Source organism: Protopterus annectens, chromosome 12.part0, assembly GCF_019279795.1.
Source record: "Protopterus annectens isolate FY-2018-M chromosome 12.part0, PAN1.0, whole genome shotgun sequence".
Classification (NCBI taxonomy): Eukaryota; Metazoa; Chordata; order Ceratodontiformes; family Protopteridae; genus Protopterus; species Protopterus annectens.
Window position 1 is genome coordinate 217,617,899 of NC_056746.1, and position 13,853 is coordinate 217,631,751.

At 40.9% G+C, this 13,853-nt stretch overlaps 1 protein-coding gene across 4 annotated transcripts in view; it reads right to left on the reverse strand.

Annotated features, from left to right (window-relative positions):
- The window catches only part of MFSD1 (major facilitator superfamily domain containing 1), a 336,629-nt gene that overhangs the window by 137,429 nt on the left and 185,347 nt on the right, over positions 1-13,853 (reverse strand). For all 4 annotated transcript variants that reach the window (XM_044089276.1, XM_044089274.1, XM_044089273.1 and 1 more), the window contains one exon: positions 4,983-5,083. In XM_044089276.1, coding sequence (XP_043945211.1) covers positions 4,983-5,083 — 101 coding nt within the window. The remainder of the gene's footprint in view (positions 1-4,982; positions 5,084-13,853) is intronic.

Here is a 13,853-nt window from a genome sequence, read left to right on the forward strand (position 1 = left end):
TTATGAAAGGCAGCAAACACAAAGCAGTCAGTTGAAAATAAAAATGTAGGTTTCAGGTCTCTTCAGAACAGGGACAGAAAAGCTATTGAAAACCTAATTCAATCGTGACTCCAGTTCTAAAAAAGTATGCATTTTTGTATAAAAATGGGTAGTTTTTAAGTCTGTATACGTTATACTGTAAACACATTAAAATTATTTTTAATCAGCATTCAAGTTATACCTGCTTCTTTGTACTTGGAAGTAGTGGTTTAATCTAAGTGTGCATTATAGATAATTATACCAGTAATGTCCCTGAACATTTCATGAAAAATGATGAATTAAGCATTCGACAGATAGATGGGGGCATTTAAACATAAACTACAAATAGCCAAACAATGTCAGTTACTTGGGAATAGTCCTCTAGAAAACAGTCAACTGCAAAAGAGATAACAACCAGGACTGGAAGTGCTGCTCGTTAATCAAATTAGCTGAACTCTGCAAAATAAATGTTGTTAGGAAAAGCAGGTTTACATTACGATCACTTTTAGTTATTTTAATTTTTGTGCTCCCCATTGCAAAATCTGGGAGGCCCATCAACTACCTATAATCTCATTTGCTCCCTGTGAGGGACAAAAGGTAAGAAGTTTACTCCTAAAGTCATCACAGGATTACAGGAAGTTATTAGGCTAATGGCCCTAGGGCAGTTACAAGTCTAGTCAAGTTCTACTCTCATTTCCACAATCAGCACCTATTGCTCCTATCCAAGAGGGTCACAGGTGGACCCCCCCCCCCCCCGCGGTGAATTTATGGTTACCCATCCAATCGTCCAGACTGCATTTGAAGAGGGCCGAAGTGTTCTGTTTGACATGAAGTGAGAGCCTGTTCCAAAGGTGTGGTAACCTCTGGGAGAGGAATCTGCCTCCAGTAGGTTCTACTAATGTCACATAACAGGTTAAGGTCTTTAGAGCGAGTAACTCGTGTATCCATTTGACTTGCGGATATGCAGCATTTACAATAAAGCAGGGTCAGAGACTGCCTTATATGCAAGGCAGAGATCGCCTCTGAGTAGTCTATGAAAAATCAAGTGACAGTGACTTCAGATGATCCACGTAGGACAGATGCTGAAAACCTTGAATTTTCCTTGTGAGGAACCTTTGTTGTCTCTCCACTTGCTGCAGGTACTTGGAAAGGTACATACCAGAAGGGGCGTTGTACTCTATTATTAACCTGATGAAGAAAGAGGGGAAAGGAAGGTTATAACTTTTTTTCTGGAGACAATGCCCTTACTTATGAGATGAACAATATAGAATGCCCTTCTTATCACTGTGGAGACAGTGTGATCAAAGGCAAGGTTGCTGTCAACCTGTGTGCCCAGGTCTCTCATCACTGAGTGCATACTTAGGGTGTTGCTATTGATGTGGTAGTTAGCAGGAACATTGCTTGTACCGAAAGGGATGATAATACATGTTTTTGCATGGAGTTTAAGGCCATGACTTTGGTACCAATCATTTGTTTGTGTTAAGACCCTCTTGCTGAATGTTGACATCATTTGGAGATTCCATGACCACTCCCAGTTTGCAGTCATCAGCAAATTTTGTCAGCCACAGACCTTTACTTTTTGCTTGTACTTCGGAGAAATAGATTCCAAACAGCAGAGGTCCCAGGACTAATCCCTGTGGAACACCACTGGTTACAGGTCTGCTGTTGGAAGTGGACTCCCCTATTTTGACTATGCGTGTTCTATCACTCAGCCAGTTAGCGCACTCACCTAACCATATAAGGGTTGACACCTAGTTCTTTTAATTTCTCAAAGTCTTTTGGGTTTCTAATACCATGATGGGAATGGACCCTATTCCCAAGTCAAAGTACGATTAAAGTTCATGAAATTAATATTGTTTCAATCTTTAATGTCAGCCAGAAGTGCTCTTCACAGCACCTGCAATGTGCCCAGTAATGACTCCTCCTGCAAGTTGTATGGGGTTACATGTACTGGTAACATGTCTAAATATGATTGTACATTCTTTTTTATAAGACCCGTTGCTCCTACTACTATTGGAACTGTCTGGGTATCTTTCTTCCACATTGCTCTTGTTTCTGCCTGCAAATCCTGATATTTTATGACTGTTTCTCTCTGATACCTAGCTGGGGGAGTTTGTCAATGATGCCAGAGTAGGGGATAGTGTCAAAAGCCTTGGGTAAGTCTAGGTAGGCTGTATGCACAGATTTCCCTTCGTCCAGAGCCTTGGTGAACGTCTTGAAGAAGTTCACCAGGTTTAGCAGGCATGATCTCCCTTTGACAAATCCAAACTGAGTAGGCTCAAGTGTTTGGAGATTACCTATATCTTTGATGATAAGGTCCATGATGATTCACTTCATGGCCTTGCAGATAAGTCTAGTCAGGCTAATAGGTCTATAGTTCCTAAGGTCAGTGGAAGCACCACCTTTGTGCAAGGGAACAACACTGGCAGAATTCCATTCAGCTGAGATGAAGTTGGTGCTTAGACTATGATTGAAAAGAGTACCCAATGGTGTTGCTAATTCTTGTTGGGGCCATGAAGGACACAGCGTGGGATGTTATCAGGTCCCACAGATGCTGTGTTTTTGGCCTCAGAGGCTGTGTTTACGACCTGCTCATTAGAGATACAAGACAGGTGACAGATGGTAGGGATGTCATGGGGTAAGTGTGGCAGGGACAGGGGAGTGAAGTTTTCACAGAACCTGTTGGCCAACAGGTTAGCTATGTCCACAGGCTCAGTATATGTGCTACCATTAACTACCAGTTTGGCACAAATCTGGGCCTTTCCTTTTACGTTATGGATATAACTAAAGAATGCTTTATGCTTGTCCTTAGTTAAGGAAGCTACTGCAGAATAGCTTTATATAATGCCCTATTTACTCTGCTCCCTTCTCAAATGCCCAACATGCAGTGGCATCGGTGAGGGATGCAGCTTGTGATTATACCTATCTGCCCTGCTACGGGTACCTGTCTGAATTATTGTACTCTGCTGTCTGCCTGCTACCAGTTCACCAGTTTCTATTGGGGTATGCCAAAAAGCAATATAAATTTCTACAAACAGCCACTGAAAGAACAACTATCTATAGGTCACTCATAGGTTCACAGGTGTTAACTAGGCTAATGACCACAGGGGCTTTTTAAGCCTGGACATGCATCCCAAATCTGAGACACATTCTGGTAACCTTGATAAGTGTAAGCAGAGGCTGGGGTGATGAGATAATTACACGCAGGAGCCTGTGAGATTAACCATTTACAGGGTGCCTTTGTCCATTAGAGACATAGGTGCCAAACTAGGAATGTATTTCCTGTTCTCTATCCAACTGTCAAAGTTACACTTGAATTGGATTAGAGCGGAACTCTGCTTCACATGGATGGGGAGCTTGTTCCAGAGGATACATACCGGTCTCTCCAGCAGGTCCTATTTATATCAAAGGCAATGTTTAAGTCTTTAGAATGGGTAATTTTGGTGCCGTTTGTTTTGTGGATATGCAGGAGGACCTTCACAGTGAGGTCTGGCAATGCCCTGTACGTCAGGCATTGATCTCCCCTCAACAGCCTGTAAGAGACAGAATACAGGGATAGGGCCCTGAGGCGGTCTGCATAGGACATGTTACTCCCTGTATTCTTTTCATGAGGAACCTTTGTAGATGTTCAAATTGTTAGATATGCCTGGTTAGGTACATACCAAAGGGGGTTCTGGACTCAATGACAGGTCTGATGAATGCCGAATACAGTGGAACAATGACTTCCTACGACAAAGATGCCATAAGTTGCTCAAAATAGAATGATTTCCTCACTACTGTAGACACATGATGGCCAAAGGCTAGGTTACTGTCTATGTTTGTCCCCAAGTCCCTGACTACTGCATCAACTCTAAGGGGTATGTTGTCAGTATGATTGTTACCAGGGGTTGAGGACTTCCTGAAGGATACTATTATGTACTTCTTGGCATTTAGTTTTAGTCCATGGCTCTAACACCAGTTGTATGCCTGTGTCAGCCCTTCCTGGAGAACATTTATGTCAGCGAAAGGCAACACATAGGAGTGCAGCCCCCCCCCCCATGCTGCATGGCAGTATCAACACTCAGTCTGCTCCACGTGGGATTAGTACCCACAACCTTTCTACACTAAAGGTGACTGCAATACCTATTGCACCACTGACACTGATATTTTAAAAACTTTAACCATTATGCCAACCCATAATCCCCCGTACTTCTCCACTATCTAAACATCCCTCTAGCAACCAGGCTCTTAAATTAAACTGGATAATCTCACTGCATTGGGTGCTGCTCTCTGTGTCATAGGGTCTGCTTATGGCAAGTCCACATTCCTGTAAGAGTCGATGGAGAGAGATGATCCTGACTCAGTGTACTTTCAGCCTATAGAATTAAGTATCCACTACAGGTCAAACAAAACACTACTCTGTCTACTTTTAAAGCTATTCTTTGATAAATGGATGAATGGACACACATTAGCACCAGGGTATCATGTGCAGCCCTGCCTGATTTGGGAGGTGAACACTACTAAGTGTCTGAAAGGGAGACAAGAACTTCTAAGTTTGTCAGTTTAAAAGAGTATATGACTAGGCATCTTATGGTCCTTGTGACTGCTTGCCTAGTACTGTTTCGATGTTCTAGGAAATACTGCTAGAAGTATTTATTTCCCAATATCAAACTAACAAGATACTTGTACAGGTATGCAAGTCAACAGAAAAGTATTTGGCAGGAATGCATTAACAGCCTGAAGGTTCACAGTTATATTTAGGATGAGCTGCCGTAGGGATATGAAGCATATTAAGTGGAAGTAGTGGAATTAAAACCAAATTCAGTACTGTCAATATGTCTGTGAGAGAAACAGGGAAGACTTAGTTTTGAACCAGTATACAGTATAACAAGAAATGGGCAAGACTGAACCTCATATATGCACAATTGCACAAACAGATGATCACATACTATACCCTGCAATAGCCCAAACATATTACATCTTACCTGGCATCAGCTACAAATGGAAACACACCATTATAAAAGAACATTATAGTCAGGACAAGTAGCCAGTACCGCAAAGGCAGACGGCGAACATCTCTGACATGCTGGGAAAACAAAAACAAAAACTGTAAATGATGCTTTAAGCACAGTCTATAAATGCACGATACTACAACCTCTGGCTGTTTTTATCACTATTATACTAATCCAAAAACAGTCTTCTTAATACAGTTTCTTTAATGCAACAATGCACCTTATTAAATATCAATTGAAAACAACCTTACAATTATGTTTGCAATTATTGTTCTTATGTTCTATACTTATTTACTATTTATTGACATTTGATTAGTGGAAAAGTCCAACTGGGTAGGAGCACACTTTCAATGAGGTCCAGAGAGAAAAGTTCCAAAATATTACAAAACATTTTAATAATAATAACTTTACAGTCTAAAAATAATACAAAAAACAAATACAGTTGAAATAATTATACCAAATTAGACATAATATGAAAACATTGGTTAAGGATAGATACAAGTTATATAACAACGCTTTAATAGTTAAGAGAAATTTTAGCCAGTTTAGAGAGAAATTAAAGGTAAGTTAGTATAATACAAACAGGAATTGCAATGCAAAGCGAGAGAAAAGAAGGCTCATGGTATATTTTGAGAGAAAGTTAGGGGAGAGAAATTAATAGAACTAAGGAAGTGAGTTAAGAAGGGAGAGTAAGGAGATGTATAATACGAAAATGTATTTGTCCACATTTAGGGATATAGTTTTTCTTGGTAGCAAGAACAGACGCAGCTTTTAGCTAGGAAGTCTTTCAGAATGGTTTTGAAGGATGGGAGGGAGAGTACTGACCAGACGGACAGATATAAGGAGTTACAGGCTTCAGCAACATGGTACAAGTACAGACAATGCCCAGCAGATTTGACAGGTTTGCGGACAGAGAGGAGTTTTTGGTTACTGGTTCATAATGATAGACTAGGGATACAGTTGTGTAAAACATTCCTTAGTGCTGGACAAACAGATGGATTCTGGATAATTTTATAGGCGGTAAGAAGCTGTATATATATATATATATATATATATATATATATATATATATATATATATATATATATATATATATATATATATATATATATAATTAGTTGATAGGTAGTTCTAACCAATTTAGGCTTTTAGTGCTATACAGTGGTGGGTTCTGAAAGGGGCATTGGCTGGAAATGTATCAACTTTGCTATAGCATTGTTCAAGTATTATTTTTGTTTACTGAAGGTTAGTAAGGATCACAGTACCATAAAGAAGTGAGGGGAGGAGATGAGTAGTGGCAAGTATAGCTTTAGTTGTGTCAGTGAGAAAGCTGGTGGCTCTCTAAAGCATCACTAGTTTTAGATGAGCTTTCATTATGCAATTTTGTATACGCAGGTCAAATTTAAGATCATCATCCACTATCATCCCTAATAATCTGCAATGAGAAGTGACTTCAGTTGTTGTATTATAAAGAAAAAGAACTACGTTTTTTCATGGGAGATGCATTTGGGGAAAAAAATTGCTGTTAAAGCTTCCGGAATAATTTTTTGGTGTGCGCCACACTTGTCAAATGTGCAAATCAGTGTGGAGTCATCTGCACACTGTATTATGGAGGCCTGTTGTGTCTGTATGTGGAAAGTGTTGGTAAAAATGTTAAAGAGTAGGGGACCAAGGATAGAGCCTTGTGGTATAGTGGTGGTGACTTGGAGGTACTGAGAGGGTGGGGTGCTATTTTACTGGATAGGTTATCTTTTGAACCATAGAAGGGTGGTCTGAGAGCAAACTTATAAATTTGAAGTAGAGGTTTGTTGTGAAAAACTGTGTTGAAGGCTTCAGACAAGTATAGAAATAAAGAGAAGACTAGTTTGCCATTATTTCTAGCTTTACTGAATCTATATAAGTTAGAAATGCAGTATCAGTACTACGAGAAGGATGGAAGCCATATTGCATGGGGGACAGCAGTTCTTCCAGCAGGAGATAGTTTAGCAATTGTTTTTGAATACATTTTCAAGTATTTTAGAGAGGGGGGATAAGATTGCTACAGCCCTGCTGAATTTCCTCCTTTATGCAGAGGGATAATGTGTCTTTTCCAGAGAGAGGTAAAGTGGGATTCCTGGACTGACCTGTTTTTAAGGACCGAGACAGGACAGGCAATGCTACTGGCTGCTATTTTACAGTATTCACTTGGAAAGTCATCAGCTAAAGTATAGCATGGTTTGAGTAGTTTTATATAGGACGTAAACACAGGTTTGAAGGTGAAAGTGGACGCGAGGATGGCTGCTGAGCAGGGCTAGGATTAGATGTTGGGGTAACCTTGGTTAGAGATGCTACACCAGCTATAAAATAAGAGATGAACTGTATTGCAGTTTCAAGTGATGAGTTACTGGGAGAGGGGTTAGTGTTGAATTTATGGCCAGGATGTTAAGATTTCTTTAATGGCCGTCCTAAATTTTTTAGGGTTATATGGGAAAACAAGAAAGCAAGAACAGTTTTTACCCTGTAGTGTAGTTGATAAATCATCTGTGGAAACACATGATGATGATGATTATGGAAAATTACAGGAAGGCTGGGAACTTTTTAAGTGCAAACTAAGTACAGGACATGTTTGCTTTACTCTGTTTAGCTCCAACAACAGGGGAAAAACTCATTCCTTCTTAGGTAGGAAATTAGATGACATGTAGAATAGTAAGTGGGGAACTACATACTCAACCTTTGTTGCGTGTCAAAATCATTTTTGTATATTCGTCTTTTCTAACACAGTCAATTTAATCTGTGAAGCTACATACACTTAGTGGAAAACACTGTGCGCCCTGCTAATGCAATGCAGTGTAATCTGCATGGTGCCAGACACCAGCGCAGTCTACATTTAAATAAACTGTCTAAAAAAAAAAAAGAAAGTACGGACATATCCAAAATTTTTTCACCTTCATCACTTAATTGTGCCTGGTATGATACACATTAACCTAATTTTAATTTTGCTAACTAAACAAACAAACTGGGACCAAAGGTTCAGTTTTCAACAGTAACTGACTGCCCAAAGAATGAAATGATCTGATCAAGGTCAGAACTTATAAATGAAAGTGGGTGGGATTCTCATCCAGTTTATCCTTTTTAACAGCCTAGTATGTTAACACAAACAAAGAAGAAAGCACACTTGCATGAAGTGCTCATCATAAATAAGAGAAAGAATATTTCCCGTATTTGTTTATCATCAAGAGGGCCCTCTAGTATAGCACTCTCCTCTACATGATTATTTCACTCTCTACCTATTACACTTGACAGGATTTGCATCTCCCATCAATGCACACAATGGCATCATGACCCCATGCTCCCCAGTTCTACTCTAAAATAATTTGAAGGACATTAAACATACAACGAAAATAACGGTGAAAATTATAACTATATCACACTTATCTGGCCAACATACCATATCCTCTAATTCTTATAGGCATTATGCGTCATATGTATGCCCCCCGAGCACGATGAACGGCATAAAGGTGACATACGGATGCACATACTCAGAAATGAAAAAGCCCCAGGAGGAACAGACTACCCTTAGGGACAAGGATAACATGTGCATCGAGAAGGAGAGAAAATAAAAAGAAAATGAGCCCCTCGGCCAGGAGGGGAAGAAAAGTACAGGGCAAGAGACAGAACAGAGGGGCTACGAGGGAGGGAGTGAATACTACAACAGTGACATGGAAGGACATCTACTGTTATGGTAAGATTTTACACAACTGTACTATGTCCTTCCACATCACTGTTGCAGTCTTCTTCCTAAGGAAGAGTACAAAACCTCAAGAAACAGTCTGGGAGGAGGAAGGCTGAGAAGAGCCCTCCACAAACTCATGCAGGATAGCCCTGGCCCTGGAAATAACATCAAATTTGTAATGCTTAGTGAAAGTATGAACAGAGGACCAAAGTAGCAGGCTCAAAGATGGAACTGGTATCCAGACCCTTCAAAAAGCACCAGAGAAGGCAACTGCTCTAGCAGAATGTGCCTTTACCGATGGGCAAAAACATTTTCCATGAAAAGAACAAAAAGAAATTGCCTTACAAGTCCAGAAAGAGATGTTTTGCTTAGACAGCTAAAGCCAAAATCATGGGATAAAGGAAATAAACAGCCGCTTAGATATGTCAATAATTTCAGTTTCATCCAAATAATATGGACATCTTTAAGAAATTGTTTGACTTCAAATCTAGAGACCAGAGGGGGGAGTCAGGGACAGACAAGCAGAAATTGCTGACAGATGAGCTTTAATTGAAGAATATGCCAACCCAGCATGAAGCAGATCACACAAATAAGATAGAACCAGGTGAGTCCCCATTAACAGGGGATCCTGATGCCGAGAGAGGTACCAGTCAGAAAATTGCTTCCATTTGGACATATATGATTCCCTGGTAGTGGGTTTTCTATCTTCCTGCAAAACCCAAAGCACATCCTCAGAAAAAAGGTGCCTGACAGGAATCGAAACCCTATCACTCACATCATGAGCTGAAGAGTGGACAAGCGAGGATGGACCAGGGATTCTTTGTCTTGTATGAGAAGATCCACCTGGTGGGCTAACTTGTTTTGACTGCCCCTGGTCAAGTGAGAAAGAAGGGGGTACCAAAGTTGTCTAGGCCAAAAGCGAGTCACTAGCAAGATTTTGGGAGAGTCCTGCTTACTCATGTGCAAGACTCGTGGTAACAGAGGAAGGGAAGGAAGGTGTACAGAAACATCCCCTTCCAAGGAAAAGACAGGGCATCCACTTTCCAAGCTGGAGGACTTGGGACTCTGGAACAGAATAGAGGAAGTTGTCTGTTCAGAGTGGAGGCAAAAATGTCTACCTGAGGAATACTCCACAAGTGGACAATGTCCATGAACACATCTCTGTGAAGCATGCATTTTTCAGCTTGTGTGCTGGACCTGCTCAGAGAGTCTGCCACTAGACTTTGTTCTGAAGGAAAGTAAACTGCTGAATATTCACTTGATACTGGATAACTAGATACGCGACCTGAAGAGCTAGCCTGCAAAGAAGATAGGCTCTTGTACCCCCTTGCCTGCTGACATACCACATCACTGGTATGTTCTGTGAAAACTTTGAGGAGCCCAGTGAAAGAGGAAATGAAAAGTCTGAGGAGCGAAAAGTAGAGACCTTATCTCCTTTATACTGATGTGGTCTGACTTCTGATGAGGCAGCCAGAAAATCCCTGAACCTTGAGGGGGCCAGAAGGCACTTCAACCCCTATCTGATGAGTCTATAAAGAGCTTCTGAGTTGGAAATGGAGCATGAAAAGGAAGCCCCAGATTGAGAAAAAGTTAATGAATCAAATGCGAGACGGGGAAGGAATGGCAACAAGAAGTCCAGGGGGTAGCAATGTTGGAGCCACACCAACTTGAGGTACCACTGAGGCTTTCTCGTATGCATCATGGCGAGAAGGAGCATGGGAATGGTGGAAGCCATGCACCTGAGAACCCTGAAAAATTCCCTGGCTGAGGCAGACACCAGAGGAAGAAAGGACTGAAGATGACAATTAGAGACAGAGCTTTGAGGCAGGCAGGGATGCCAGCATATCCGAAGCCTGCAGCTGAGGAAAATATGATCCTGGGAAGGAGTCAGAACTGATTTCTGGAAGTTTAAGGTGGACCCCAAGCTCTGTAACAGGAAGTGGTAAGCTTGAGATCCTACAAATTGCTGTTTTTTCTCAAATGATTCTCACAACAACCAGCACTAGTTTAATAACAGAACTGTAAAATGGTTCAAATTCAGGAAAGTAAGAACAACGTCTCGTTTGTCCTTGATTTCCACAGTTATGACCGATTTGGAACTTGGTTGCGAGGGATTTGCAATGTGATTGCAATAATACGTTTATCCAGATTTCTTGAACTAAAAGGTCGAGAGGTGCTTTATTCAAAAGGTAAAATAGTTATGCTAACATGGTGCTCGCCTACTGATAACCCCTCACTTGATGCCCAGCCTCCACCCAGGTCTATTGCAACTAGTCAAACGAAGACTTAAAATCCCAGGGTAAAGGACCTTTCAAACCCAAAAGTGTACTTTATATCTAGTATTTGTATCATACTAGTATATCACACCAGCTATTTTATCCCACTAGTCTGCTAGCGGACATTGAACTAAAAGCAAAGAAAAACAAGCAAGCTTACATTGTAAGGGAAAACCTGGGTGTGTGTTTGGCAACCTTTACTACTACTGTTTGATATTTAGAAGGCTTAAACTACTGTAAATCTAGCCTAGTGAGCGATTTCTTGTACTTTGCTTTAATCGCTTTAAACAGGAGAAGCAAACAGCATAATAGCTTTCATACTAACATATGCTAGTGTTGTTGTTTTGCGCACTCCACGCTGAAGGGCCTAAGCATAAAATGAGTACTCGGCTTTTTCTATTTTCTTTTTTTCTGCCTAAATTACTGACTCTAATATTTAAGATTTAGCTTTAAACCGATATTCATTTGTACCTAATTTGTCCTTGAGCAACCTGTAATATCACTATTAACAAAACTGTTTGCGGGACTCATGCATGGCTGTAAACTGCTAACTGCTTATGCTTAGTGTGTTAAGTGTACTATGACCCTTTGCTGTTACTTAGTGGTATTGTCATGTTACTGTAATGTTTTAATTATAACCTGCCAGAGCTAACTTGTAGTTTGTTGATAAGCCTTCCATCTCTCTTACTTCTATTTCTGTTTAGATAACCCCCCTCACTTGATGCCCATCCTAACTCCGCTGACCTACAAGAACCCCTAGTGCGAACACACAGACCAGCCTCCACCCAGGTCTATTGCAACTAGTCAGACTTAAAATCCCAGGGTAAAGGACCTTTCAAACTCAAAAGTGTACTTTATATCTAGCGACTGTGGCAGTATTTGTATCATACTAGTATATCACACCAGCTATTTTATCCCACTAGTTCTGCTAGCGGACATTGAACTAAAAGCAAAGAAAAACAAGCAAGCTTACATTGTATAAAACCTGGTAGTGGGTGCTAGTCCGCTGCCTCGCCTCGCCGAGAGCGCCCTCCCCTCCCCACCCTGCCCCCTATTCCCACCGCCCCACTATCTCTACATTTATAGGGTCATTTAGCCCATCCCAACCAACCACAACTGCCCCTCAATCTGACTCATTTCCCTCCCACTTCCTTGTACTGCCTATACAACTAAGGCTACTCCCTTGGACCACCCACTTCCAACCTTTACTCATCCTCCCTCCTTTTTCCCCCCTTAGCTTTTTTATATCCCCTATTTTTCTAAGGTTTTCTAACAGCATTTCATACTCACCAACCTCTCCTCTCACCATGGATAGACACTTGTTTACTATCCTCCCTTCATATCATTTCTTCTTATTATATCTTATCATCTAACAAAACTCTACCCCTAGTAGGAGCCCACCTCCCAATTGGTCACACCTCTCTTCACTCCCAAAATCCCTCCAATCTCATCCCCCCCTTTCACTACCGTAATAACCAGTTCTTCAAAACACCCCATCTACCCTAAAGCACCTAGATCTAAGGACACTCTCAAACTACTAATTAAACTCCAAAAAATATTTGACTACTTGAAAAAATCCATCACAAAAGATGGCGACATCCACCCCAACCCAGGCCCTAACTCTGATCCAGGCCTCAACATCCTGAATTCAGCTAGACCCTCAGCAGGCTCCCTCCTTATCTTTCACCTCAATCTAAGAAGTATCAATAATAATGTCCATAACTTACATGCCATGCTTGCAACCCACTCCCCAGACATTGTGTGTCTAACGGAAACATGGCTAAAACCTAGCACTAAGGATGAAGAAATCATCCCTCCTGTCAGATCTGATCGTCTAACTAGAAAGGGTGGGGAACAGTAAAGCTATCCCTCAACAACCAAAAAGTATTAATCTCATTGTAGTCTATATACCACCAGGAAATAACGTTGAAAACCTTGAACATATCCTTAATTGATTGATTGGTCCCTCTACTCCAATCACTCAAATCCTCTCCCCATTAACTTGCATGGCTTCTCTCAAAATATACTATCTACCACCAGAATTGGGAATGCTCAACAAAAGGAGAGCATCATTGACTGGATCCTTACTAACAAAGCCCCAAATAACTATACTGCAGGGACTCTTCCCAATGACCTTAGTGACCACCTTATTACCTTTATCTTAAAACACAAATGTACAACAACAAACCATCCCCAAACCAGGCTGGTCAGGAACAGTAAGAATTTTGTCCCACAACATTTACAGTGTCTCTTATTTTAATGACACTTTCCTTAAGATAATCAGGCCTGGAATAAATGGAGAGGTACCAAAGGATCAAGTTTCTTCAGCTTAGAAACTCAACCAATTTACCCGTCTTGATGGACAAAAACAATATTTTTGTCACCTCCAAGACAAACACCAGCATAATCCCAAAAAAAACTCATCGGCAAAGATCCAGGTGAAATAGCTAACACTTTCAATACATTTTTACGGAGACCATCCAGTCTCTCATCCACAACCTCAACTAAAACCCTTCTCAGTCCGACCTACTCCCAGCCAACTACCTACAATTGCCTACCCTGTTTCAATCCTGATCAACCGATCTATATCTGAATCTTCTATCCCTCAATCTGGAAAATCTCTTATATCATCCTGTTCATAAACAGCTCATTACCCATCCAAACAGGCTATCAGACCTACTCCCTGTTCCACAAGGATCTATACTCGCCCCCTTCTCTTTTCCCTATTTATTAACAGTTTACACACGATCATTCTCCTTAGTTGAAACATGGTTCTCAGAACTAAAGCTTCTACTAAATCCATCCAAAACTAAATTACTTCTATTTTGTCCTCCAACAATGGAATCAGGGGTGACC